This window comes from Numenius arquata, chromosome 1, assembly GCF_964106895.1.
Source record: "Numenius arquata chromosome 1, bNumArq3.hap1.1, whole genome shotgun sequence".
Classification (NCBI taxonomy): domain Eukaryota; kingdom Metazoa; phylum Chordata; class Aves; order Charadriiformes; family Scolopacidae; genus Numenius; species Numenius arquata.
In genome coordinates, this window is record NC_133576.1 from 81,580,097 (window position 1) to 81,608,023 (window position 27,927).

The window sequence follows — 27,927 nt, forward strand, 5'->3', positions numbered from 1 at the left end:
CTTGAACGATACAGTGACAACCCTACAAAAAGCCTCCCGCAGCCACTACCTTGCTGCCTCTTGCCTTTTCGTGCCTCTCCGTAGTTCAGAAGGGTCAGTTTCCTCTTGGTGCTTGGAAGCAAAAGCATTTGCCCTGTACTGCCTGGCACCACACCTCACAATCCTCACTTGAAAAACACTGACAAAAGGCATGAGCATTGCCATGGAAACACTATACCCGATATTGTGTTTTCTTGTAAATCTACTTGACAAAGGAGACGTGGGTCTGCTAAGCACTAGCAAACTCTCATCTCCTAAATAACCAGCACATATTTTCCTCAAGCAAAATGCTTTTGCCACTGCTTTAAAGTCAGTGCCACAGGCTTTTTTTCTGTAGGAACCTCAAGTCCTGCCTGGACTCAGCAAGTAATTCCAATTCGCACAAGTAGAATTTAATTTCCTTCCCACCTCCCCAGTCAGAAACGCCAAATTCGCACTGAGGCAAGGCTGTAACATCATGTATTGGTGAAAATGCTACCAGTTGTGACTTTTACGATACACCTGCTTTTCCTATGGCTGAGGACAAACCTCTAGGATCATTTAAAGCCTGAGCTGAAACATGGGAGAAAGAGATGATAATGACACAGTGAACCTTCCTGGCAGTCTGTAAATTCCGTCCCTGTGGCTGGCCCACCAGCCATCCTTCCTTTGGTTAGGACGGGAAGCGATGGCCTTCTACTACAGCCATCCAGGCCATGTTTTCTACTGCCCCTCTTTCCACCACTCCCAATAACCCCATTTACAACTTACTGATTTGTTTCTATAGTACATCACTTGTATTCTCCCTCCTGGCATGTGTGAAACAAGCTTCTAACAAACAGATATCATCGTATTTTACTCTGTATTCTTACATATTCTTTCATATTTAAGTGGATTGAATAGCATTTGCCATCTATTTACCCATCCATTTAATTTATTTAAATCCTTCTATAATCTGACAGATTGCTTGGTTTTTCACTGTTTGCTACTAAAACTAATTGAACAGTATCTCAAAAATTTGAAAGGTTATCTATTAGCCTTGTCAAACTAATTAAAGTGCATAACGAAACCACGAAGGAATAAATAATAATCTTGTTCACAAATAATGAATTCTATTACCTCAATATTATTTTTCTCATTTCAGACATTCAATTTAAGGCTAACTTTTGTTCATTTTTATTCAGTGTTACATTCACTTCCAATTTTCATATCAAGTAGTTCACTGTATTCATAATTGATTTCCAATGTGAAATCTTTCTTGATGCACACAGACTATCTATTGTGAATGGTCAGTGCCAATTTCAATCAGTATTTTCCTCTCTGCTCATACAGCCAGTAACTTTCTCGAAGAATACATAGACAGCACAACAGTAAGATGCAATCGTCTTTTCTTGCTACAACAATAATTGTTGTTAAATATTTTTTCAGGGATCCTTTTATGAGTTAATCAAAGTAATATCCACATTGGCCACTTTCCATGACAGCCTTGAGAGATATAGTCTTTATTCTGAAATTTATTTATTGTATCTCTGAAAAGAGAAGCCTGGGTGGTAAAAGCTGGACATTCCCTCCTCCCTACTCCAAGTCAATATTATAAATTTAGTCATGAAAAGAAAATTCTGGTGCTTTTTCCACTTCTTTTAATATCCTTGAGCTTTCCTGGCCCCTTGGACCTACTTCACCTAATCATCAAAGGCCAGATTCATTAGCAGAAGGTGGACCATGTAAGCCACCACCATCAGCGGTGTCAGCTAGATATATCACTATTCTAGTGTTACATGCCCTGATTATCACCCTAATATTGACTCAAAAAAAGCATCCCATGACGGCAAATAAAGCATAAAGAACCCTGGTTGTCTCCAGGCTGATACTAAAAAGCTGCTTTTCACTTGGAAAAGGAATATGTTTAGTAGACTCATAGATTTATAGTGGAGACTGTTAAGGCTGAACTGCAGAGGCCAGATGCAGTTGTCCACACATTGAGCCCAAGGACTTACTCTTGACTGAAGAGTCAGTTCACCTGAGCCAGAATCATCAAGGTAGTGTGTATAAGGCACATCCACACTGATGGCATGAACTCATGGTTCCAAATTGTTAAAATTTTGCCACTATGCCCCAAAATATACCTTTGTAAAGACACTGAAAAATAAAATACATCATTTCCACAGGTGGCTTATTTCTGTTGCTAATGCCTTGTGACGTGGTCCTTTGAGCCTGACTGCAGATAGAAGGATGCCTCATTTAACACAGAGGTAAGGAAGCAGGAATGTCAGGTATTTCAGCCACAAGACTGAAAAGGCAAGGATAGCACCTGCTAATAATAAATCTAGCTAAGGGCGGACAAAACAGTGCAGAAAAGATCTGGAATTGTGATCTCTTTTCCCAGGTAGCTCCATACTCATTTCCAGATGCTGTCTTAAATGCCAGCTCAGTCCTGGGGTCTATGACTGGAGCCAATTAAAACCATAAAAGTGGTGCTCCTCTGAAGAAGAAAAACCTCTCATTTCCTTAAAAGGCAGGTAATTTTTGAGCTGTATGACACCATCTCATTTAAAAAACATGTACTTATTTTCCAGGATTCAACTGTGGTCATCTCTTATCTACATGGGAAAGTCTTTTTTTAAAAAGGTGCAAATACGCTTTAAGATAAACAAGTCATATCTTGATCATTTAAACAAATTTGAGTTTCTCCAGGAAATCAGTCTTTATCTTTCACCATGTGCCCATTCTTGGTCCTTCTACTTCGCCCCTCCTTTACTGCACATTCTTTTTGAATTATGAATTCCTGTAGTTCTATTTATTGCTTGCCTGCTTATCTATTAAGACTAATGTTAACAAATATCTTTATTGACCATTCTGCCAGTATCTGTGTCTTGTAAATTGCAATCAATGTCCAATGCCTTTTTAAATCATCAGGTCACTATAAGAGAACAAATTGAATAGTGGCTGTTATTAGATGTTCACTCAGTGATAGCAACCCATAACAATTTTTTTTAAACCCATCAAAACAATTAAATACATCAATAAAATGTAAATCCATAAAAAAAAATAAATTTCTGGTTCTGGGACTGCTTAATGTGACATTAATGATGGTACAATTTTCTTTTAAATAGTAAGACTTTCAATAACAAAACAAATACCACCAAAAAATGTAGTGTCCCAGCTAAGAAACTACTTTTAATAACAAAATCTGTAATCTGTTTAAAGAATGAATTCGAGTTAATTTGAAGAAAAGTAATTTTTAAAGAATAATTTCCATAAAACCAGGTTCACTGTTATAAATTATATTTTTATTCTTTAGTTCTTCATCAATCCAATCCCATATAGGCCCTTCTATTATTTCACCCCAAACACAGAATACTTTATAGGTCACCTGGATCATTTGATTTGGAGTTTTTAAATAGTGTTATTATATAGCACTCTTTATTTTAAAAGAATTTTTAAAAGAATGTATAAGGTGAGCATTATCTCATAATTCTGGTGTGCAAGTTTTTCACGCTTTAATTTTAAATTTTTAAATTTTAATGTTAAAATCTTTTTCCTAGTAAAGAATGTTTAATTTTGCCCTCGATAATACAGGGCTGAGATGTTATTTTGAAATCTCCACATGGTATCAGTATGCCATTCTTTCCAAATACAGAAAATAAATGCCCATTCAATAAATTTGCCTTTTCTGCCAAAGTACTCAACAGTGCTAAGTACTGCCACCATGTTCTTAAAAAGAAATTTTTTTAACTACCACAGTCCAGTAACTGATACTTAACTGTAACTAATACTTGAAAGATGTGTCATTTTCAAATAGCTTCCCAAGGTGGTGGTCAAAGTGATAGTGTTCTTTTTAATTATATATTAGAGTGCATTAGTGGGGCAGATAGACTATATGTAACAGATACAAAATAGTATAGGAGTAGGTGTCACTTGGTTTTCCTTTGGACACTTCTTGTTATCAAAGAGATATTTAAAAAACCCCACAAATCATAGAATCACAAAATGGTTTGGGTTGGAAGGGACCTTAAAGATCATCAAGTTCCAACCCCCCTGCCATGGGCAGGGACACCTCCCACTAGAGCAGGTTGCTCAAAGCCCCATCCAGCCTGGTCTTGAACACTTCCAGGGATGGGGCATCCACAACTTCCCTGGGCAACCTGTTCCAGTGTCTCGCCACCCTCACAGTAAAGAATTTCTTCCTTCTATCTAATCTGAATCTCCCCTCTTTCCGTTTAAAACCATTACCCCTCATCCTACTGCTCCACTCCCTGATAAAGAGTCCCTCCCCATCTCTCCTGTAGGCCCCCTTTAGGTACTGGAAGGCTGCTATAAGGTCTCCTCAGAGTCTTCTCCAGGCTGAACAACCCCAACTCTCTCAGCCTGTCCTCATATCACAGTAGAAGTGCTCCATCCCTCTGATCATCTTCATGACCCACCACTGGACCCGTTCCAACAGATCCACGTCCTTCTTGTGGTGTGGACTCCAGAGATGGATGCAGTACTGCAGGTGGGGTGTGACCAGAGCAGAGTAGAAGGGCAGAATCACCTCCCTTGATCTGCTGGCCACACTTCTTTTGATGCAGGCCAGGATGCGGTTGGTAAAACCAACAACAAACCAAACAACAAACCAAACACAAAAACTTACAAATTATACTGCCTTGTATACTATTTACCTGCTTTACTTTTTACTTCAGTTTTTTTTATTTAGCGTTACTAGACAGTTAAAAACATCAAAGCTGTTTAAGCTTGCAGGTAATAAGTCTTTCAGTATTTATGTTTTATCTTTGCCTCTCCTGACTAAATTCTGTAAGAAGTTATAGCTTTTAATTAAGGGGAAAGAATTGGATCAAGGGAAAAGGAAATAGACAGCAGTGAAGAGTCTTAAAATTTCTTTCATTCCCAAGGTACTATTTAACTCTTAAACTCATTTTTCTCATACTTGCCAAGCATTTTGTATTTGATATTTTAATATTAATAACATTGTACACTACCTCTGATTTAATTATACTGTTGACCAATTTTCCTTTTTCCATTCATTTCTGCCGGTATCTAATACTGACTGAAAAGCAATTAGTAGAGAATATTATTTTAGAACAATTCTAAACAGGGTTACATTTCACTTCAGATTATAGAAACAGCCAAGAAGATAAATAAAAGAAAGCTTTAACCTGGCCTTAATCAGCGTTAAAAGCCATTAATCTTAAATCAATAAACTAAAAAGAATTAGAAATGTAACTTTAATAAAAACCAAAGCCTTGCAAAGTTAAAATCTAAGTTGGATACATTTTTAGTGGTCTTTATTTGAGTAATCCAGAAAACAGGCATAATATGCAATTCCTTTCATTATCTTAGCCATAATAACTCGAAGTATGTTCACGGTAAAAAGAGTTTTCAAACAAGTAAGGCAACAGGTCCCAAATTTCACTGAATTTCACTGAATTTTTTTTTAGAGTTGGAAGGGACCATAAAGATCATCTAGTCCAACTCCCCTGCCGAAGCAGGATTGCCCAGAGCATGTCAGAGCATGTTACTCAGGACTGCATCCAGGCGGGTCTTGAAAATCTCCAAAGAAGGGGACTCCACAACCTCCCTGGGCAGCCTGTTCCAGGGCTGTTCCAAATAAGATGGAAAATATCTTTTCCTAAGAAAACAAGGTCGGTTATAACTGGCAAGAGCCAGAATTTTAACTTAAGCATGCTTCATGAGAACAGACTGACAGCAGTGAGGACAATAAAATGCTCCTTAAGTGTCAGTGCTCATTAAAACAAAGCAGCATTGAAGGAAAATATGTTACTTAAAGGAAAGTAAAATCCAACTTTCTCTTAACAGTTTTAAATGCTGTTGTAGTCCTTTAAAAAAAAATTAATGTTTATTCATACTTTTCAGTCTGACACATTTTCCAAAAGTGTGATAAGCAACTCACACCTGCATATAATGTCATTACCCTTCATTCAAGAGCCTGTAGTGAAAATTTTGTAAAGAATATTGTTGACTTTCTCAAAGTATTGCTTCTTCTAAAATTAATACCAGTAAGGATTTTTTGTTTCTTTTTTTTTTTTTTTTGTTATTAAAAGCAATGTAGATTTCTGAGTATTGGAGCACTACAGAATCTTTACTTTCCTCATCAAAGTTGGGGAAATTGTACCATCATGTTACTCAACCAATTCATATGTACAGTCAACATTTTTTTAAATCTTTTTTCTGAAATAACACTAGGGTAAGGAAAAAAGATTGTCCTAAAAGTAATGACTTGCCTTGGCAAGGGTTTTGCTGTACTTTTTTCCTATAACCTTTCACTACTCTATTTTTAAATCAAAACCCTGTACACAGAAATCCCTGGGAGCAACCTGTCACTTCTAGTAGTAAATTACAGCATACATCCAATAATGCTAAAGCAAAGTTAGCACTATATTCCAGAAATATTAGAGAAAGAATAAAAAGGTAAAGGCAAGTACAAAAAAAGAAAAAAAAAAAAAAAAGGAAAGCCATTACACCATTAGCTTCCCAAAGGCAATATATGGTGTACGGCTCAGAAATAAGAAATGAACCCAAAATCTTACACTGAGGTCTTGTTCCTCTTTGAACTTGATCATTCCTGCATGTGTAGAAAGTGTAACACAAGTCCTTGCTTCTTAGCAGGAAAAAAAAAAAGCATGACATATCCTAAGACTTGACGGTATTTAAAATGTTTACCAGGAAAGTGTATTAGGCCAAAAATCTGGATGTGGTGTGCTCTTGTCTTCTTGTGCAAAGCCTAGACACCGTCGCTTCAGCTCTTGGTACAGATACCAAAACACATCTGTATTTCTTCTGGCAGCAAGGACTCCTTGGTTCAGCTTACTTAGGCACAGAAACTAGCACTTTCCTCCTAAATCCCCCAGTAGATGCTACACATTTTCTGACATCCAACAAACCTTTGAGCCTCCTCATTTATCGCCTTTGATTTGGGGATGGGAATTAAAACTGTGTGGTCTCACAAACAAGTTAGACATACACCCAGGAAACCACAGGCATATACAAGCAATAAGCTTCTCTAGAGAGCAGGTACAGCTGCTCCATGCCCCAAGGTGGGCTTCATTCATGTGCTCACCATCTTCACTTCAGAGTGTGTGATGCCGCCAGGCAATCAGCCATCCTTTTAGTTCACTTCCATTAACTTCCTTGCAACGGAAGTTTATTCATGGTCTTAACATCTGGCCCACCTCAGGCAGCCAGCTAGATCTCCCTTCCTCACACTTAAGGCACAAGGACAAGGTGTGAAATGATCAAAGCTATAGAAACACAGAATTTTAAAAGTTTAAATGTGGTGGTTTGGTTTTTTTAAAGTTAAAAATAAAACTGGAACTCATAATAAAGAGACAATGTCAGAAGAGGTGAGAGTATCCCACTGAAGGGGGACTGCCTTGACTTAGTTTCTTATTACTAGGGAGAGGCAAGTTTGTGCCTCCTGCTGTTACTGCCTCCAGCTCTTGGCATTCAGATTATGCAGGAAATCAGTTTTTTGTTGCTGCCAAACTGGGACCTCACACAGCAATAAGTTCACAGTGCTATCCAGAACTTTGTAATAAAGCAAATCTCGAGCACCTCGTCATATTTACTGAGCAACGAAATATCATGCCAGAATTAAAGGGTGTTTCTGAAAATAGTTTGAATGTGAATCAGAGGATATTTCAGCACATCCAATGCAGTAATTACAGGGTAGGAAGAACAAATAGACTGATAGATAAGTGAGACAGGCAATCATAGACAAACTGTTTACTTCCCTGCTGATGGATGAATAGAGTAAAGGGTCACCTAGGTGGGGTTTTTTATTTAACTTTTTGCTGGTAGATTTATTCTTGATGTCAGTCTTAACAGACAAGACCAGACTGATTATTTGGTAGCAGTATACTAGATATTTTTAACACCAAACAGCTCTGTGAAAGTCTTCAACCACCATCTAAAATAGTCTTTTATGGAAGGATGGTAAATATTGCGTCCCATTTATAGAAGGGAGGATGAGATACAGGGAGTTTAAGTTAACCTGTCCCATAGTCAAATTGAGCCAGGTCAACAAGACCTTCCAATTCTTAATCCAGTGTTTAAGCAGTGTCAAAGCTGCTGGCTTTGCAAGGCTGTAATCAAGTGCTAGAAAAAAACCTTTGGCTGAAGCTCCCAGAAATTGTGAGTCCTGGAGTCATTAAGCCTTCAGTTACCAGTAACAATGCAATTTGACATAGCCATGACAAACCATGTCACTGCATTTGATTATTAATGACCTCTTACTAGGCACAAAGTCTGAGACACAGATAGTAGTTTTATGACTGCACCCTGCATTAACAGAGAGATGGTTGGACCCAAGCAATAAAACCAAAATTTCATTTTTTTTATTGGAATAATGAAATTTTCATGTTCATTCCTTCAGGGTAGCTTTGACTGATGAACTTTTAAGGTCTTGCAACTTCAAAAATGCATAATTGTAGAACTAATCAAGTCTATCCCTCTGCTTTCTGGCATGTATCATGTGCCACCTGCCACTTGTCTTCCAATGGGAAATGCTCAACAGTTCATCACACACTTCATGGAGAAACCCAGGAATAATCAATTCAACCGGTTAGCATACATTCAATAGAAAAAGACAAGTCTGCTAGAGGTTTAAGAGGTCAGAGAAACATGAGAAACAGAAAGTAACCTGGAGCAGATGGACTGAATGGGCGCTAACAAGGTAGGCAGAACTAGCCTAATTAACAGCCCTTCTTTAAAAGACAATCCAAAATAAAATTTTTCTTTTCTGCCACAGTATTTATCTCAAGGCTTGATTTTTTTTTTCTGATTTAAACTACAGAGATTTAAAAAACAACTCTCAGGATAAAAGTGTTAGACTTTGGTATTAAAAAAAAAGATATAAAGAAAATGGCAAAAATAAATTGGTTTAGTTTCATAACCTATCTTTCCTCCTGTCAAAAATTATTTTTAACTGTTTCTAATTTTTGTCAAATAAGTCAGATGAATTAAGCACTATTTCAGCAGAAGTTCATCTGTACTTCTTTTGATTTTTTTTTTATCCTGTCAAATAGACATGTTTTGACTTCATGACTGTGATGACCTTGAGCAACTGATCTCACTCCAAAGCTGGCCCTCCTTCAGCAGGGCCACCTCCACAAGTCCCTTTCAACCTAAATCATTCTCTGATGCTATTCTAAAAGACTGGCTGCAAACTAGCCCATTCTTTCTGTTGTCACGATTTAACCCATGCTGCTGAGAAAGATGGTAAAACGTCAGAGCTCTGAGACTGGACAAGCCTGACTTTGTGATGGCAAAATACATTATCGTATGTTTACAATAAGAGGTATGGAGAAAAAGAGATATGCTTCAGAAGGGTTTTTAATTCATGTATTCATTTTTTTTTCCTGTAAAAACTTCTGCTTGACCATGTGAACTAGTACTCTTCACAAAAGCAAAACAATAACTGATTGATTCTGACATGTGATGGATTCCTGGTGGGGAGTACAGCTGGATGCGTACAGCTGAATTTCAGAAGGGAGCACTGAAATTCCTCTTTTGATCATGAAGGTAAGTCTGCCTGTAATGTTGAGTGTGCGACATAATCAAAATTGTGACACAAAGACAGCTACTGTCAATAACAGCGGTAAGAAGAGCCTTAAAATGCTGTCTTAGCACAGCTGATATTAATATTCCTGAAGTTTAATTTTCCTAGCCCTGTCATTTCTGCTGTTTGAAAAACAAATGCCTATGTACCCTCTGATACTTGTACCTAAATCCCTTTTGTATGCCCTAATTTCACCACGACCACTACAAACACTGTAGGCAAAGTAATTGAAGTTTTGCAGGCAGGCAAAGTAATGAAGCAAAACAACTGTTGTTTCTAATAGTTATTAACAGCTGTATCTATGCCTATTTACTTCTTCCTCATTTCATCGTCTAGAATGAAATCCTCTCTTTCATCCTCTGATGAAATCCTCCTGCTCATCCTCTAGGATAAACAGTTGCCTCTAGCCATCCTCTACAGTATTTGTTCCAACACCAATGTTTCTGTCAATTCCCTGTTCATTTACCAGCTACGCAATTCTTTATGGGATTCTGAGGAACATGTCTCATTACTCTGGAGCCAAAAAATGTCTTGAAAGTCCACGACAATACTAGTTTAAAACATTTACAGATGGAAGCTCACAAGTCTGCTCAGCAGACCGCACAGCTCTATATCACTTTTCACTCCTTGGGATTTGTAAATCAGAGACTGTTCTTCGGCTCTTTGCAAAATAGCAAATGTGATCAAATTTCCCACCCATGTTAAAACAGAGATGGAAATATATTTAAGAGAAAACACAGAAATTGAGACTTGGAATCCAGGTGTATCAAAGTGCACCCTTGTCCGACATACATGCTACACCAACAGAAAAACTGCATACAAGAACAGCAGAACAAGTGGTACTTAGAAGCATTATGGATGGTTATATTCCATTTACAATACAAAGAATGTTTGTTTTTAAGGTTTACATCTCAAAAGAACAAAAAATTCAATATGACTTTGCATTGATTTGTCTCTGTAGAAACCAGAAATGTGACTCTCAGTGTTTAGATGGTGATGGTCTGCTCTCCAAGTCACTCCACTGCATTTGGACAGCATCTGTTTTAGTTTTCAAACTTAGAAATTTTAAAAGCTATGATGCAAGTATTATTTTTTAACTGCTTATTTCACATGTTCCAGTATTTTGAGAGAGGAAGGAAATAATATTTGTATTTAAATTGCATTTCTAAGTATATTTATTATCACAAAGAGTATGACAATACCTTCATCATTAAAACACTACCTTGGAAGAAGCCGTTATTTGAGGGGGAAGCAATGAAAACATTGAACTATGTTCATTTCCTTGCTTATTTCATTTTAATGCCAAAACTTATCTTGTAATGCCAATACAATATGTTTCAGCACAGCAGTCAAACAAATCATCTTTTTTGGCCCTCTCCCACATTGTTCCCAGAAATATATTTTGCTTATCCAAGTGTCTAAAATAGGATTTTCCTGCCTACCTGTTTGCCTGGAAAGGTGTTAGCATTTCCCTATCAATTTTGGCATCTGCCAGCTTAGTCTCCCCTTTCTATACCACATGCACAATGTCTTCGGGCATTTGTCTCCTTCATTTTCAATCTGAATGAAACCACTGGATTAGGAATTTTGTGAATGTTATGATCACAAAATTAATTCACTGTTTAAAAACCGTGGCTGCTATAACAGACCTACGTTTTCCTGTTCTGAGGAACATTTTGTACTGCATGTAGTCTCATACATTCCAGCTGCCACTTGTATATGAAGCCTTTACATTTGTTTCCAACCTTCAATCCTTTTCTTCTTCTCACTTTCACCACATTAAATTTCCTATGTGCATTTTGATTCTTTTTCAGCCAAGAAATAAGCCACGGCAGAGTGGAACTCTTGGCTTCTGATGCTTGCCAGAAGGTGTTAGGAGGTATGCAGCCAACGTAAAACTCAGTCTGATCCATTTCTGAAAAAGGATTTAAAAATTCAAACTGACAGTTCAGAATACAAACAAAACCGTGAGGTCTTGACATTGCTAAGACAAAAAAAAAAAGTGTGCTTAAGGAAAGCAAGTACTTATTATAAAGGTGTCAAGTTAATGACCAAATGAAATGTTATTTTTTAGGTAGCAGAGAGACTCTCTATATAGTGACATTAAATAGGGACAGAATTAGCAGAACTATCCATCAGCAATACTATATGACTCACTGAAAGACATTTAAAACCACTTAGCTGACTCACATGGGGAGGAAAGACACAGCAAAATAGTGTATGGTGGGAAAGTCCATTATGCCAAGACACTATGGGACTCTTCAACACCAGCCTCCATCACTACACTTGCAAGGTGACAATTCTGTTGCATAGTACAGATGGAGTAACACCACTGTCTAAAAGTACTGTCTTTTCTTCTGAGACTAACCTAACAAAGAATTTTAAGCACCACAAAGTTATTTGGTTTTATAGAATACACAGTCCAGAAATGCAGGTATTTCCTTTACAGCAGCTTTTGGAATCGTTGCTTCACAGCAGCAACAAATACTTGAATGACATATCAGCAAGACCAAAACCACAGCTCCATGACGGGCTCGTCTGAAGGGATGTAGGGGACACTAGGCTAAAGGAAAAATTAAGCATATAATTTCATATTTCCTGGATGCAGGAGAAAAGGAGAAGGTGGGGGAAGCTTTCTGAGGGGGTAGAACTAACTCCCTGTTTCCTTCCTACAAATGTGCACAGGAAGTGTGATGAAGACCACATGCCCAGGCAATGTGCAGGAAAATCAACAGAAGGAAAGAAAGCAGGAACATTCATACAGACCTGTGCTGTATGCTGTCTATACAGCATTGCTCTGTGTATAGCTGGGTGTTTTTAAGGTGAAGAAGGAAATAGTAGAGGCGATTTCCCAATTCCTATTGATATGAGAAAAATCAGGTTGATAGAAGTGTTTCACCCCCACAATATCAACATCTTTTGACTTGTCATCAACCTAGGCAATGTTTTCAGCTATCAACATAGGGTTCACTTCATTGCCATCCAAGAATAATTAACTTTCTGGATGGTATAATATTGCATTGAGACAGTATAGGGAATGCATATCCCCATGGAAGCAGTTAAAAAACTGGCCTATTTCTGTAAGTTTATTAGAAATGTAATACTACTTGCTACCCTTTTTTCATTATCTGACAAAACATTTTTACATATTTACTTCCAGTGAAAAATGCAGAACAGATGTGTTTCCTGTTTAAGTAAGAATTATGTTATTTGCTGTTTAATGGTGCCAACAAGGATAAGAGCTTCTAGAATATCATTTTTGTCATGGTCTGTATTATCTTACTTCGAGCTGCAGGGCAACCATTCACTTTGCCTTGCTTTTTTGTATGTTTTGTCAGTTATCCATAAGGTCAGTGATTGACTAAGAATCCATTTGTTTAAACAAAGCAAATAAAAAAATAGAAATGTTTCTTCTTAATGCTTCTACTGCTAACTTTCCATCAAATTGCAAGGGTTGGATAAAAAAATGTTTTCCGTGACTCTGAGCTTGTTACAAAAGTCAATCCACCACTTATCTCTAGAAAGCATTAATTTATGCCTCTCTGTTGAAAAGATGCTTAAACTTTAAACAAGCAAGCTTGTTCCCAGGATCATTCCTCCTTAGAGACTTGATGGTGGTCATTTAGAAACTTGAAACAGACACTCATATTTTATAAAGTATTATAAATACAGCAAAAGATGAAAGTTCTTAGTCTTAACAGATTAAAATCAATGGTTATGTATCCCTTTCAATAAATTATATATAGAAACATAACAGCACAACAAAAGTATGATTATACTGCCACAGATCCTCCTCACTAAGGCAGAACACCTGGTTTCACAGCAGCATCAAAGAAAATCAGACTCGAAGAGATCTCTGGAAGACATCATCTGGTCCACTTCTGTGCCTGGAGGCACAAATAAGTGTGTGTTGATCCTTCCTGACAGATATTTGTCCAACCTGTTCTTGAACCCCTCACTGACAGAGATTCCACAGTTTCCCTAAGAGAAGCTTTTTTACTATGGTCAAAGACATTCCCTCTCTTGGGAATACAAAAAGCAATGCACAGATATTTCAGAGTAACTAAAATAAACTGTAAAATTTCAGTGGTGTGCTGTGCCACCTACTCCAGGAAGGAGAAAGAGGTGAAGCAGGAAGAAATTATCATACAGCAGTGTACACCTGATTTATGCCTATTTTAAAGATTCTGTGGCTTAGATTCGTATCCTACCAGGAGCATCTACAAGTGAACAACACCCATATAAATAAAGTATGAGCTAAGAAACAGTATTTAATTTCATACAACTGTGGTTAACTTCTACAAGGTCAGTGAATACCCAAGGCTGTTCAGCTCCTCTTGAAGGCATGCCTCCTCCAAGAAAATGTAGTCCTGGGACACAAGTGTGAGAGCAGAGGTTACTGGTTTGAGAAAGAGCCACCAGGAAGTGCAAAGAAAGCCAAGGTGGGTCAAACTTCCACCCAGGTCCTCATGGAAATTGTTCTTTGATGAGCCAGGGAAATGTGAAGAGCACTGCCAAGGAATTGAGCCAGAGAGAGACCACCCAAAAAGCAGAAAAGACTCTGAGAACAGGAACTGGAATTAGGAAAAAAAAATTTGGCAATTGGAGTTAACCAAAATGTTCAGAGTGGGGCTGGCAACCACTGCTCATACAGAAAAAGATGGAGGAAAAGCCAAGACAACACCTGAAACTGTTAAAGACAAAGGACTAGGAGCCCATATGAAGGGCCAGAGGAACTATGTGCTTGTTTTGAAAGAGCTTAATAAATGAGGTCACAGGCAGAGTAAGATTATTTTAAAAACCTCTAACTATGAGTTCCTCTGATAGGCATCCATGGAATAAAATGAGGTCTGCAGTCACTGTATTATTTAGATATAGCATCCTAGATGTTATCCTGCAAGAACTTCATTAAAAAAATTCTCGTGTGATATGTCTCTTTGAAACCACCTATGGAGAAATCATGCTATATATTCTGGATAATATCTGGAAATAACATTTCTTACAACCTGCGTGTAAGTGTGGCAGACATACATTTAAGCAATTAACAGTTGCAATTCAAATGGAATTTTCTTATTTACAAAACAAAATCCCACAAAACTCGTATACAAAAGCATTAAGATGGTGAGGGGAGAGGGGATTGACACTTGCTTACACTGCTCATCCAATTACAAAATCTTAATCTTATTGTGACTTTCCAAATCAGCAGACCATTTAATGAAACTTGGGATGGTTCTGTTAGTGTAAACAACTCCTTAAATAATACAGCTAACTCTTTGAAAGATTGGTTTTCATATATCAGAATGTTTTCACACAAAAGTCTCGCTTCTGCTAACTCCAACTCTGCCAGTCTGGAGAAAAATTATTTTGGTAAATGTCCTGTCAAACTACCACTGAGTAACATCTAACTCTAGTGCAATACACAGAAGAAAAACAAAACAGAAAATCAAGTAAGATGTTGTCAACCTTAAAAGCATTCTAAACTTTGGAGATTTCATTGTTGTTATTATTGTTTTACCATTACCATTTGCAGGTAAATGACAGGGTCTGTATGACGCTGTTGCACTTTTGTCTGCTATTTAACTGGAGATTCTGGTCAAACAAGGGAAGGAAATGTTGTGAGACCAATTCTCTGTTGGCATAACTGTATTGATTTCCTTAGACTTATTTCAGCAGAAAACACAGGCTTCTGTTTAGATTTTTTAAAAAAGCCACACCATTTGCTTTTATTAAAACATTTTTTAACCTGAAGAGTAGAAATGAGTGACAGGATCCACTCTTAAATCTAACAAAGTACATGACTGGGGGTTGGTAATTTTGCCAATCCCATCTCCAGTCAATTTTTTGTTGTATTTGTGTGTCATACACACAAAGCTAGTAGGAAATTAAGCATTATCAATCTTGAAAAGACCTTGCACAATTATGTTTTACTGTGCTACACAAATTTATGCCATAGTTAAGCCCCTCTCTTTAGAAGAGGCCACATACAAAGGACAGCAGTTTATAGTGAATGCCAATGATATGCTCTAAAATTTCTCCTCTATGCTTCAATTAATTAAGCAGTCTTGGGCAAAAAAGGCAGTAGGAAATTTTCCAGCCCCTCTCACTGTAAGATGATGCCCTAAAGCCCTGAGAATGAGAAAGTCAGGGTAAAAGTGTTGTACATTCTGAAAGCCTGCATAAGTGGTTTTTACCTATAAAGCCCATAGTGATTAAAAGGCACAATTCTGCAAAAGCATTCAGGAGGACCACACTGCAACATGTTCTTATGTGTCTTTTTCTCATGGCATCACCAGTGTTCAGCACAATTTGGACCTTCTGCAAGTATTCTCCTAAGATCAAATTGGTGGTTCTTCTCCATTTCAGTTCTTCCCTGCTCCTGAAGGGAGGGGTCAGAACTTCTCCAGTAATTCTTCAAAGCATGACTTTACAAACCACCATTTTGAAGACTGTTCTCTGGAATACAGTCTACCAGGCATGTCACTGCACCTGCAGTTGTCAACATTTCTTTATGATCTTTTCATGGTAAGCTTAAAAGGATATGAACTTAAAACCTTTTTTCTGTTTAAAAACCTATCATTCCGGAATAGCTTTGAAAATGGTTACTTCAGCTTGATTAATCAAAGTTATTTCAGAATATTCTGAATGAGCAAACTGTTTGTCTGACAGATTCTCTATAGGATTGACCTGCTACAAATTCAATTCCTTATTTATAGTTGGAATACTTGTAAGCTGGAAACACACTGGATGTTTTCATAAGTCAAAGCTGCTCTCACTTGGATAATGATACATAGGAATCAACGACTCAGTAGTATGTAATACACAGATGGTTCTTTGGAAAAGGAATACATAACTATTATTTGTATGTAATAGTATTTTTGGCACCTAAGCATGAAAAAAAAATGTCACATCCTTAACAGATAATTTTCATATTATCGCATTTTATTCTTGCACCTGATGGGGACTCAGTGGTTTTTGGGTCCCTGAGCAGGACTCAGATACTTGGGCTCTCTTCTGAGCCTCACCATCAGTCTAAGATGATCAGGAGGCATATTTTTGATCTCTGACCCTTACCTTCCTATCAGAAGAAAAATATATACCTTCTAGTAACTTGTTGCAAGAACTGCAAAGAAAGGTGTATGTCAGACCTGCATGCTGTGTTCATTACAGTCCAGCATCATATAGTTGACTTGTTCACACCATCTATCTGAAGCAGGGCTTGCATTCTTTCCTGGAGGAGAGGAATCTATCCTGCTTGTATGAGCATAGCACTACCAGCTGATTTACCATCAGCTTGTGGTCCCTAAGAATCCAGTAAATCCTGTTCAGAGGCAGAGAGATTGCAGTTGAGTGCCTCAAAGGTTCCCCAAAGTAAACAAGATAATCACCATATGGCTATATGAGAGAGAAAGGGAAAGTGGTTAAATTTCAGCTTCTGAATTATGCCCTTGGAAAACAGGTTATTCACCACATAAATGTATTTTATGTGGTGTTCAGATTTGTTACTAGCTTAGAAGTCATAGGCATTGCTCCCAGGATGAGTCAAAAACTGTGTACAACTGAAAAGACAGAGAAAATTCCTCAACTAATTTTTTTTTTTAGGGCACATACTCACCAGGACATACTGACATGGAAATGGATTGGATTATGTAAGTTTACCTCTTGTTCACAGACAAATGCCATTCAGTATTCACCTCTAAAAGAAAACACTGTACCTTCACCTACTGAAAAGCCATTGAACCCATGCACCAGCTCTACTCGTACCCAAGAATTTCTGAAGCGGAAAGGATAGACAAGAAATGAACCTGGGTGTTTCAAGAAGTGGAGAGGAAGAGGGTTTTCTTAAGAAGAGGGGCTTCTGGCTTTTGAGATTTAATCAGCTTGCATTGAGTTTAGCAAATATCCAGTTACTTTCTGCAAAACATAGTTTAAAACACTAGGAGTGAGGAAATAGGGCATGACAAAACCAGTGTTACACGACAAACTGCTTTGCTACGCGTTCCCCACATTTCAGACAAATGAATGGACTAAAGTAAATTATTAGCATTTATATCTTGCTTGAAATATGTTATCAAGATTGTAAACTAAACCATTTCAAATGTCAGGAAGCAATCATTTCTCTCCTGTCACTGAAGCATAAGACCACTGGAGAAAACTATAGCAAACACAAAATTAAAAGATGTATCATGGTGCAAATGCACAGCACTCTTAATTAGAGATAAAGCGTCAGATTTAACATTTCTTAACTGTCAACTATGCATCTTCAAGATTTATATAACCTTACTTTAATATGTCCTTTTAATTAAAAAGGAAAATCCATGCAAAACAGGAAAGATACTTAAAATGAGCTACTTTTGCATTCAGTAGCCTCTAACTGTGGATCATGAAAGCTAACAATATTTAAAATGACTGACATCACCTGATTTAAAACACTGAACTGGAGCTACTGGGAACAGAGGACTGGATAAAGCATGACTGAGAAAGGTGGACTGTGGCAGTCTTTTTGGGGCATGTGAGGATTCTCCTGCAGATGGCTTGTGCCTGTCCCCACCCTCAGCTTCCCTCCCAGGAACACAATACTGTGATCAGCTGCTGCAGAAACAACATCTGGAGCATGGTGCTTGCTGCTGCCAAGGCAATAGCTTTGGGCTGTAACATTTTCTAAATCACAAAGCTATTAGTCAGTTCACTCCTGTTAGTGTTAGAGTTGGCACTCTCAGTCACCTTCCCCATAAAATGCCCCAGATATGCCTCCAGAGACTCTGACTGCCACTCTTTAAGCCACTAGCCAAAAAATGCCCCATATGATTATATTGCTGCTGCTAGTCAGATGGACAGGCGGAACGGTGAAGCCAGTATTAGGAGTGTTAGGAATGTAATAGCTCTTTCAAGAAAGGGGACAGGTGCAACTACAATTAAACTCTCTTGAACCTTTATTTCTCTTCATATGAGAATCTGATCATGTAAACTGCTTGAGTTGGTGTTCCAGCCCATCCACTACACACCAACTCACAAACCCCTATCTGCAAATAAAGACTCACTCCACCACTAGGAAAGGAAGCTTTTAAATAGTCTTTTAAAATATTGTTTAAAAGAACATTTTTTCATTACATACTCAGACTTGGAACAGAGGAATTGAGGCAAACATACCTCACTGGGTCTGGAGGTGTGTCTTTTCAATCTAGAATTACTGCTATGAGAAGGGCTTGCAAGAGGTTTGGGCCAAAACAATCCTTTCTTTCTAGGGAAAAGTAAAAAAACTCAAAGAAAAAAAACTCAAAGAAAAAACCTCAAATTCCAGCTCCTTCACCTTTGCCTTGTTCTTCATAGTCCTTCCAGCTCCAAAGGAAATTGGACTCCTGCAATACAACTGTGGTACACCACAAAGTAACATGGCCTCCCTCCACCAACATATACTCCAGTTAAAACACTGGTAAGTTCCAGTACCACATATATACTTTGGGGTCCTTCTTTGCATGGAAGCCACACACCAGTTCTATTTAGGCACAAATTGCCCTTTTTCCTGGGACAGCACTAGCAATGCTTTCCTCCTAAAAAAGCTCATGGAAACTTTTAAAATCAGAGAAATGCTCCTTGTCAGGACAAACTGGGAACACCTATACTGAAAGGTCTACAGTCCAGTGGCAGAAGCGATGGATAGTTTGAAGCCCTTTACAAGACCAGTCATCAACAAAAAAAAAAATTAAATAAGCATAGAAAATCTTACCAAGCCAGTCAGTTTGACTGACAAAGGCTGTCATAAGAACACTTACTGAAACCCATCCACTGATGAAGCAGGTAAGATTATTAATACACTCTTCTGTAACATTAAGTACACCATCTATTTTCTATCATCCTTATCTTTTCCATAGTAATGATAATGAAACACAAACATTTATAAAAGGACATAGTCTGTGAAAGCCATTTTGCCATAAAAGGCATACTTTCAAATAAACAAAAAAAGACTTAATTATCAGCCCATGAATAGCATAAAAATTCAAACCCACTTCAGAACACTTATTTACATTGTCAAAACTCGCACAAAGCTCTGCATTTTTCTCTGCAACAGGTATGCTTGTCACCCCAGTCCAAAGAAGGGCAAACAGTGAAGGAGATGCTGCTCCCTCCCCTGCTTTGCTGGTGATGACAGCCTGAGGGGCTCCATTCCCCCTCTGCTAGGTGCTGCAAAAAGTCTCTCCTTCCATGTGCCCAGTGCACTCACTTTTTAGCTTATAAACTAGCACGTATTTTTCAAGAGTAGTATCTGCATATAAAGGTGCTCATAATAGGCATTTAGTTACAAATTGCTTAATAAGATACATTTAAAATGCGTCCTTTCCAGTAGTCTCCCTTGCAGTGCCTCTCTCTGAGCTTCCTCCTTGTGCCTTGCTCGCCAATGCTATGAACGTACACGCTGCATTTGGAACAACAGCAACTGTAGATGTATCAAAGGCTTCTTGAGTTTACCTATATCAGGTACCAACAGCATAAAGCTGAGAATAATATGGGCTTTAGCTTGTGCTTTGTAAGCCTGCTGGGACCTTGGGCATTTAGCAAGGCAACGAGCCTGCAATGAGGTCTATGCTATCACAATTTCACTTCTACTAGAATCTGGGGGACATGTTTTGACATGAATGTATGCTATTATCACACCTACAAACCCCTGCTCCAGGAGGAAGTATCACTTAAACCAAGTTCTGAAATGCAGACTAAAGCAAAGCAGGTCGGAGAAGAACTGCATCCCCCATTTTCATCAGTAGCCTCCTGCCCTATTTTTAACTGCACCTTTTTAGGAGGCTGTGTCTTCAATGACCACATGCGCCACAGCTGAATCTTCACAAACACGGCCTCTGACAGAGAAGAGGCTTACACCTGTTCTCCAAATCCAGGGCTTTGAATTTCACTTCAGATCAAATGGCAATCAATGCAGGTCACAGACTGGCTTTTCTTCACACTTTTAGCAAGAAATGCTGCTCAATGAAAAATCAGCATGTCAGACCTCCCTTCAGTACAAATACAAAGCTGCAGTTGTAAGAGCATTTCCAACTCAACTAAGATAGCTCTGCTGAAAAACATTATCAGCTTTTGTGCAAAGAGCAGTCCTCAACTCAAAATGTTCTCCAAATTCCATTCTCAATTTCCTAACTCTCTCCAACTGACATATAGAGCTATATATCCAATAATCTCACATGGATGCATAACTACGTATTACATCAATACTTTAATTTGGATTTATCTTGCATTTCTACATCCACTCCTTGTCAATTTATTTTTTCACTTGTGTTCTCTGCATAGTTTAAAGCCTTACACAGTGGAAAATAATGGCACTGATATCTTCCTGTCCTTCACATAACTATGATAACACTTCTGGCTGTGAAAACCTACGACTAACACTGCCATTACATTGCTAAGCAGTCTTAAAATAAGTACAGCACTTACAGCAATTACAGCTTTGGAGAAAGAATCAGAAAAATTTTTCACTGGCCTGAACAGTAGCAACAAAAGTTCCCCAGCAACTGCTTAGGGCAATTGTAAATCACGCAGTACCACTATTATTCAGCAGGTGTAAAAGATATTTCAGTTTAGAAGAAAATCGTTTATAAAATCTTAATAACTTTGGAAAACAAAGACGATTAATATAGTTTTGAGCAAAGAGGAACCTTCTTCATATGTTGCCCTCTATGCTGTCACCACATCATATCCACCTCTTAATCTCACCAACTATGAGCAGTGCAATCATACTGTCTCGTGTCCCAGATGAATATTTCAATGTTTTTTCTCTAGGAACATCCAGAGTGTTCCCACACCAGCTGGCCATGAAGTCTACGCTTAGTTTACTTTTTCTACCTTCATTAACCATAGGCATAGTAAAAAAGATTAACTAAAAAAAAAAAAAAAATCACTAAAATTGGTTACCCTCTATACTGCAAAACCACAGAAAAATAGGTATCAAGCAGCGATGTGTCAGGAATTAGTGCTGCATTCCACTTTCCTTTACACACAGCACAGGCTCCACTTACGTTAAGAAAGCCTGAGGCAATATGAAACTGTCTGAGGTCAGAACTACTATTTGCAAATAAACAGAAACAAATATATTGTCTGCTCTGAATGAAGCATAAATCCTTTGGGGTTTTGATTCAGTGTTTGATTCAGTCTTCCTCCTCTTAGCTCATCTCCTTGAAGACCAGCAGCAAATGACAAAATAAAGATGTCACCAACATTGCAAAGAGAATGACAGTATATTGGGACTCTACTTGTCTTTCCTCTACATTCTATGATATGACAGGCAGACAAAAAGGCCACTGAGGGGAACTCAGTGACTCAGACCACAGCACTTCATTTCTCTCTTCGTCTTTGTTTCTGATGCCATGAGAGATCACCTATTGCTTTATCAATCTCAGTGGGATAAAAGGTTAAAAAATGATCAGAATTCCCTCTAAAGCACCTGGAAACCTCACGGAAGGGAAATACAGCAGAGAAGTCTCAAGGGAGAGTAAAAGGACAGAGACACTTGCATCTGATCTTCATTACTCATGGCATAATCTCTTTCCCATTGCTTATAAAAGGTGATAAGAAAAAGTAAACCATAAACAGATGGACAGTTTCTCTTATCTTCAGGCCTTCCCTCTTCAGAAAATGGCTGTCCAATGACTGGTCCAGAAGGTGGATCTGACCCTGAAAGTGCCTTGAAGATAACGAGCTGCATATTGAGCAACCAAGTATTTTGTTCAACTTGGGACAGGAGAGGGAAGCGAAGGTATGTCTGAACTGACTGGCAGGGAAACAGTTATCTTTGGCACTCCTGATGCGAACAACTCTGCCTGCCCAACTCTGCATACGAACATCGCCAGTGATTAGGCATCAGTCACTTGAAAAAGTCATCACACTGGCAGATTGAAAAGAAGCTTGTTTGAAACAGCATTAATCTCAAATACCACGGCTCTCTAGAGGAATATTCAATTAGCGTCTAGAAGTTCTGCATGTGGTACCAGTCAGCAGTTATTGTTGTCGTACTCATCAGGAGAGACCCGCAATAAAATAGGACAGCAAATATCAAAATAAAAATGGGGAAAAGAAAAACAAATCAGGAAACAGGAATACAACTGTGGTAAGACATTTTCACTATTCACCTAGAGGAAACACAATTTCATCGAGTCAAAAAGTGTGCTCAAAAATGCACAACAACTTAAAGATATGTGACTGAAAACGTGGGAGAAAACTGAAGAGGGCAGCAAGCACAGCCCAAAAGGAGGAGTTTCACTACCTGGATCCAGACTGTCTCCCAGCTCCGAAGCAGTTACCCAGGGCCACTCTCCTGCAGTGCTGGGCAGACCAGAACTCCAACCAAGTCAGGTGGACTTTTAGCAATGTTGTCAAAAATGCAAACTAAACAAGCAAAACCTCTGGGCTCTTCACAGCTGTTTCCCTCCTCATGTCTTTGTACTGATTTTTTTACTACTTTTTTTCCAGAAGAGTGAATTCAAATTATTTGACATCTCAGTGGTAACACAGCTTCAATACTCCAGCTACAAAAGGTGACAACTACAAAAAATTGTTTTTTAACAAAAGTTTAATCACTTAACAGTCACATCATTGAACTGCTGCATGAAGTGCTACACAAAAGCTAAATATTGTTAGAAATCTCTCAGGTTTGTTTATCCTGTCAGCACCCCTTTCCAACAAAGCAGTGACAAAACTTGCAGTCACTGCTTGTGATATTAGCAGGAATGTAATAGTGGAGTTTGTAGCAGAATATTAAAATTGAATTGAAGGAGCTTTCAGTTTCACTACATATAATTGCCCCAGCAACAAAAGCAAGCATATTGAAGTCACACCACCAGTCAGAAAATTCACATTTGGGACAGCAAAGCACCGAAATGATTGGCAGAGCCCTGATACTTCTTGTGCAACTGGACTTAACACTGCTAACTACAGAGGCTATAAATCAGTTTCTCCATAAAACTCTGAAGTCATAGGTGCCAAATACAAATATTTTTCTCATAATCCCATCTTCATATTTTCATGTTATTATTGGACTTCTTATTCTTAGCTAAATTGTTGCTAAAATAAGTTGCTCTTTTTTTCCTACAAAATTTGCCAAACCCACTTCTGGAATGCATTTGTATTGTCCTCTTACTAGGAGAATTCCTGTAGAATTCCCATTGACCTAATTGCAGTTTTTGGCCTGAAAAAATGACACGTTTGTGTGAATCTGGTAAAGCTGTTGAAGCAGGGATACTAGAAATGAAGTACCCTTCTGGCCCCTTTCATCAAGCTCCAGGCTGAATCCCCTTAGGAATGTGATGGCATTTCTTCGCCCTGCTTTTTTCTAAAATCCTATTCTAAGCTGCTTAAAAAAAAAAAAAAAAAAATCACCAAACCCAAAAAGTCCAAAATCTGACCGAAACAGCCCAGAAACTTAAGTAAAGACAGCTGGAAAGATGAAAGAGTGATAATGTTTAGATGCAAACCAAGTGACATGTTCCAACAACTGGCAGGGACTAAATTCTGTCCCAGAAATGTATGTAATTTCATCTGACATTAAAGAATACAGTGTCAGTGGAGAAATCTCTGAAACCACAATACAATTACATTGTTATAGTTCTCTATTTGGAAAGCATCATCATTACTTAGAGAAAAACAGAGTTTTCATATTTATGCATCCTCAGTGTGGGACCTGTAATAGCAAACCTTCTTTCTCAAAGCAAGAGAAGGAAAAAAAAAATTATAGGACAAAACTGATTGTTCAGAGATAGTTTAAAGCCTTGGTAGATACCATATGCCATCACTAGGCAATCACTTCAAATGCAGCAATATTATATGAAAAACACAAGCAATACTGTGTCCTGTATTAGATTCAAAACACAGTTTGCAGAGCCTCCAACCCAAAGCAACTCCTGCTTTTGCCGCTGCTGCAGATGAAGCTTGCTCTGGGTGAAGTCTCATTTTATGGCAGAGACAGTGCCTTTGACTTGCATCCTTTAACCTGGTGAAACCCTTGGATGTGTCCATAATCCTGTTTAGAGTGATGGTTCACAGACACATACATAACCATGACTCTCCTATATCAGTGTGCTGTGTTCCCAACGTATTTCTGGTTATAATATATACTCTTAATTTTCTAAGTGTCTGTCACCATAGAAGCTTCCTTACCTGCACAGATCTTCCCGTCGTAGGTCTCACACACCCAGTCGTGGCACTCGCAGAGCGGACCATAGTATTTGCCAGACTCAGTCACTTGGCAGATGCAGACTCCACACTCGCATCTGCCCCTGTTGCTGCACAGCCTTCCCCCTGGTACGCGGCACCTGAGCTCCGACTCAGTCCGGGACAGCTGGCACGAAGAAGGACTACCCAAACCGCTCCTGTGGACGACAGCAACCAGAACAAGCCGCGGTCAAAGCCAGGGCCTGCAGTTCAGAGCCGATGAGAGCTTGGCTCATGGGAAACCACCCTCCTGCCATGGCTTCAGCCAATCCCCAGAATATTGTTTCTAACACCACCGCTTTAGTTATAGCTGTAAAATCACCCTACTTTCTTCTCTTTTATCAGAAATCTCATTGCTACCTGTGGGAATGCTTATATTGCATTTCACTTACCTTGTTAATGGCACTAGGCGCATCTTCTTTTTCATTATTCATATCTGGTATATACGCATACTATACATGTATAGTTTGATTATCTATCATGAAACATTTTGATTTGAATTATTCCAAAAGGTTTAGAAAAGACATATACATCCAAACATCTAGGTAGCATAAGAGGAATATTTGATACCAAAAAGCAAGCCTATGGCTGACTGTAATAAAATATATTTGCCAAAGTAATCCTTCTAGTTGTCAGATATATAGGATCCATGCTTTCATCGGAAAAGGAAACCAAAGTAATCACTGCTTTCCATGCAGTAGTGGAGTTTGTGGCTGTGGTTTCAGTAAAGTCAGCAGAATCTGGATGCTAGATTTGCAGCTCTGCCATGCAATTGTACCATGTACTGGAGCACACAGAGACCAGGACTTTCAGGACATACAGAGGGAAAATCACATGTTGCCTCATCAGGAGCTGGATTGTAGGTAAAGAGAACAAAGGACTGGCCAAACAAAAAACAGGTGTTCAAAACGCTAGGGAATACCAAGGATTCAGGTGACTAGTACCTGCGCTTCTCAGGCACAAGATTTTGCAGGCTCTGGAGCTGCTGGTTCTAAGAACAGGCAGGTGCTGGCCCTAGTGGAGGGGAAGAGCCAAAGGCACCGTGTCTCACTGTGCTGAAGAGCAGGAACACAGCGGGGTTTGTGGTGAGGCGCCTGCTCCACTCAGGCAGCAGAATTTAGAGGTCTGGGTGTCATCGCTACCCAGCTCTTTCCCCTTCACTGCTTTAAAAGCCTGCATCTCAGGCACGAAATACATCGCTGCAAATAACCCCCGCACTTTGCACACCACCTTATTTAGGTGCCCAGCGACCCGGAGCGCTTCCCTCAGTGTCACTTTTAAGCAGGCAGAAGAAGAGCTCGCAAACCGCTCCACCGCTCCCTCCGCAGACCCAGCCTCCGCACTCCTGGCACCTCATAAATCAGTCGCAACCACCCCCGGGAGGCTTCAGAGCCACACTTACCACAGGGCTGGGGGGCCGGCAGGTGGTGCGGGGTGACCGGCCGGCAGCGAGGTGACCAGCAGGAGCACCACCAGCCCTGGGAGCCGCTGTGCGTACATGGTGGGAGCTGGGCTACGCCGCACCTGGAGCGCGCTCCGGCAGACGGGACGGCTGGACAGACGGCCGGACAGACCTGCCGGGCGTGTGGAGAGCTGCGAGCTGAACCAGCCCAGCTCCAGGGCTGCTCCCCCCGTGCTGCAAGGGCTCTGATTAGCTGCCTGGGAGCGGGATTTGGGCAGCGCGCTGGGAGGGAGGCCGGTGCCAAACCCCCAAGTTTACAGTCTAGGCAGGGAAGTAATTAGAAACAGTTGCGCAGCCAGATGGTTTATTTTGATGTTTTAAAAGTGGCCCGTTCACAGATGTGAATGAACTGTCTCATTCTCAAAGTGCAGGCACCCGTAAATATTTGAGGTATGTATATCCCCCTGTCCTTTGATGGATGGCTGCTGGGGATAAGCTGTGTAACGTGGTGGGGGAAATGTGGTGGGGGAAATGCACAGGGCTGAGGAGACAGGACCAGTGCTCCCCAGCTGCAGCATCCCTGTCCGGCTGCTGGAGTACCTCCCTCCTGCCTCCCTCCTCAGGTCCCTCCCTCCCTCCCTTCCCTCCTTTCCCAAAGGTTACCTGCTCATAGCATCACACTGTGTGACACCGCCGGCTGCCAACCTACACCAGCCTGAGGGACCGCAAATTAAAAAATACTATGAGTTATGTCCTGGTTTGAGGTACAACCACCCCTATTTTCTGTTCATTAATTTTACTTTTTAGCTCTTCTAACTAGCTGAACTCTCTGAAATCAACAGCATCTTGTAGAGACACTGTTTGCTCGCAGTGTCAAAACCTGATTATTTATAATTTATGCCAAGGAATGGTATGCAGAGAGGCTCTTGCTTATACTTATTGCTATAACAACCAGGATCAGCCGACTTTGTTATTTGCCCCATTGGAGGGTCAGAAGCGCAAAAGCGTAGAAGGGTCGCATCTGCAGGGAGAAGCGGACAGGACAGGTGACCCAAAACAGACCCATGGGGTACTCCATCCTGTCTGCATCATGCTCAGTATAAAGCTAAGGGATCACAGGATCAGCTCTTTTTCTTCAATGGCTGATGTCCGAGGAGGACTCTGTGTGTTCATCTTCCTAAAGCCGGATCTGGAATCTAGTTCCCGTCCGTCGCTGGGTCCAGTCTGGGACTTTCCCTGAGCCTAACAGGGATGTGATCATCATCCTGGGAGCTTGATATGGTTTTGTATATATGGTATATATTTCATTATTTTCTTTTTTATTATTTTATTATTAATATTTCATTAAAGTAGTTTAGTTTCTTCTAAACTCGTAAGTCTCTTTTTCTCTCTCCCTCCTCTCCTTGGAGACAGAGGTAGGGGAGAGCATCTGTCATTCATTTCAGTGGCCAGTCCGGCCCAAACCATGACAGTTAGCCACTTCTTATTGCCTCATTAAATCACACAGTGCAATACTTAACCTGAGCAGTGGGAGATTTTGGAAATCCTTTAAAACTAAGCTAAAAAGAGGGATAGTCACTCTAAATAAGTGGGAATGGCCACGTGCATTTCTTTATGCTAAGGCAATACTTTTTCACCCCTCTGGTTGTCCTGGGAAACTGCTGATTGCTCGATACGTCCCTGGGGTAGAAAGCTCTTGAAGAAACAAACTGCCACCACAAAAGAT

General features: G+C 39.4%; 1 protein-coding gene across 1 annotated transcript in view; it reads right to left on the minus strand.

The window, feature by feature from the left end:
- The window catches only part of ITGBL1 (integrin subunit beta like 1), a 140,707-nt gene extending 114,408 nt beyond the window's left edge, over window positions 1-26,299 (minus strand). Inside the window, exons 1-2 of the mRNA XM_074151827.1 lie at window positions 26,202-26,299; window positions 24,746-24,957 (exon numbers count right to left, since the gene is read on the minus strand). Coding sequence (XP_074007928.1) covers window positions 24,746-24,957; window positions 26,202-26,299 — 310 coding nt within the window. The remainder of the gene's footprint in view (window positions 1-24,745; window positions 24,958-26,201) is intronic.
- Window positions 26,300-27,927: the final 1,628 nt, after the last annotated feature.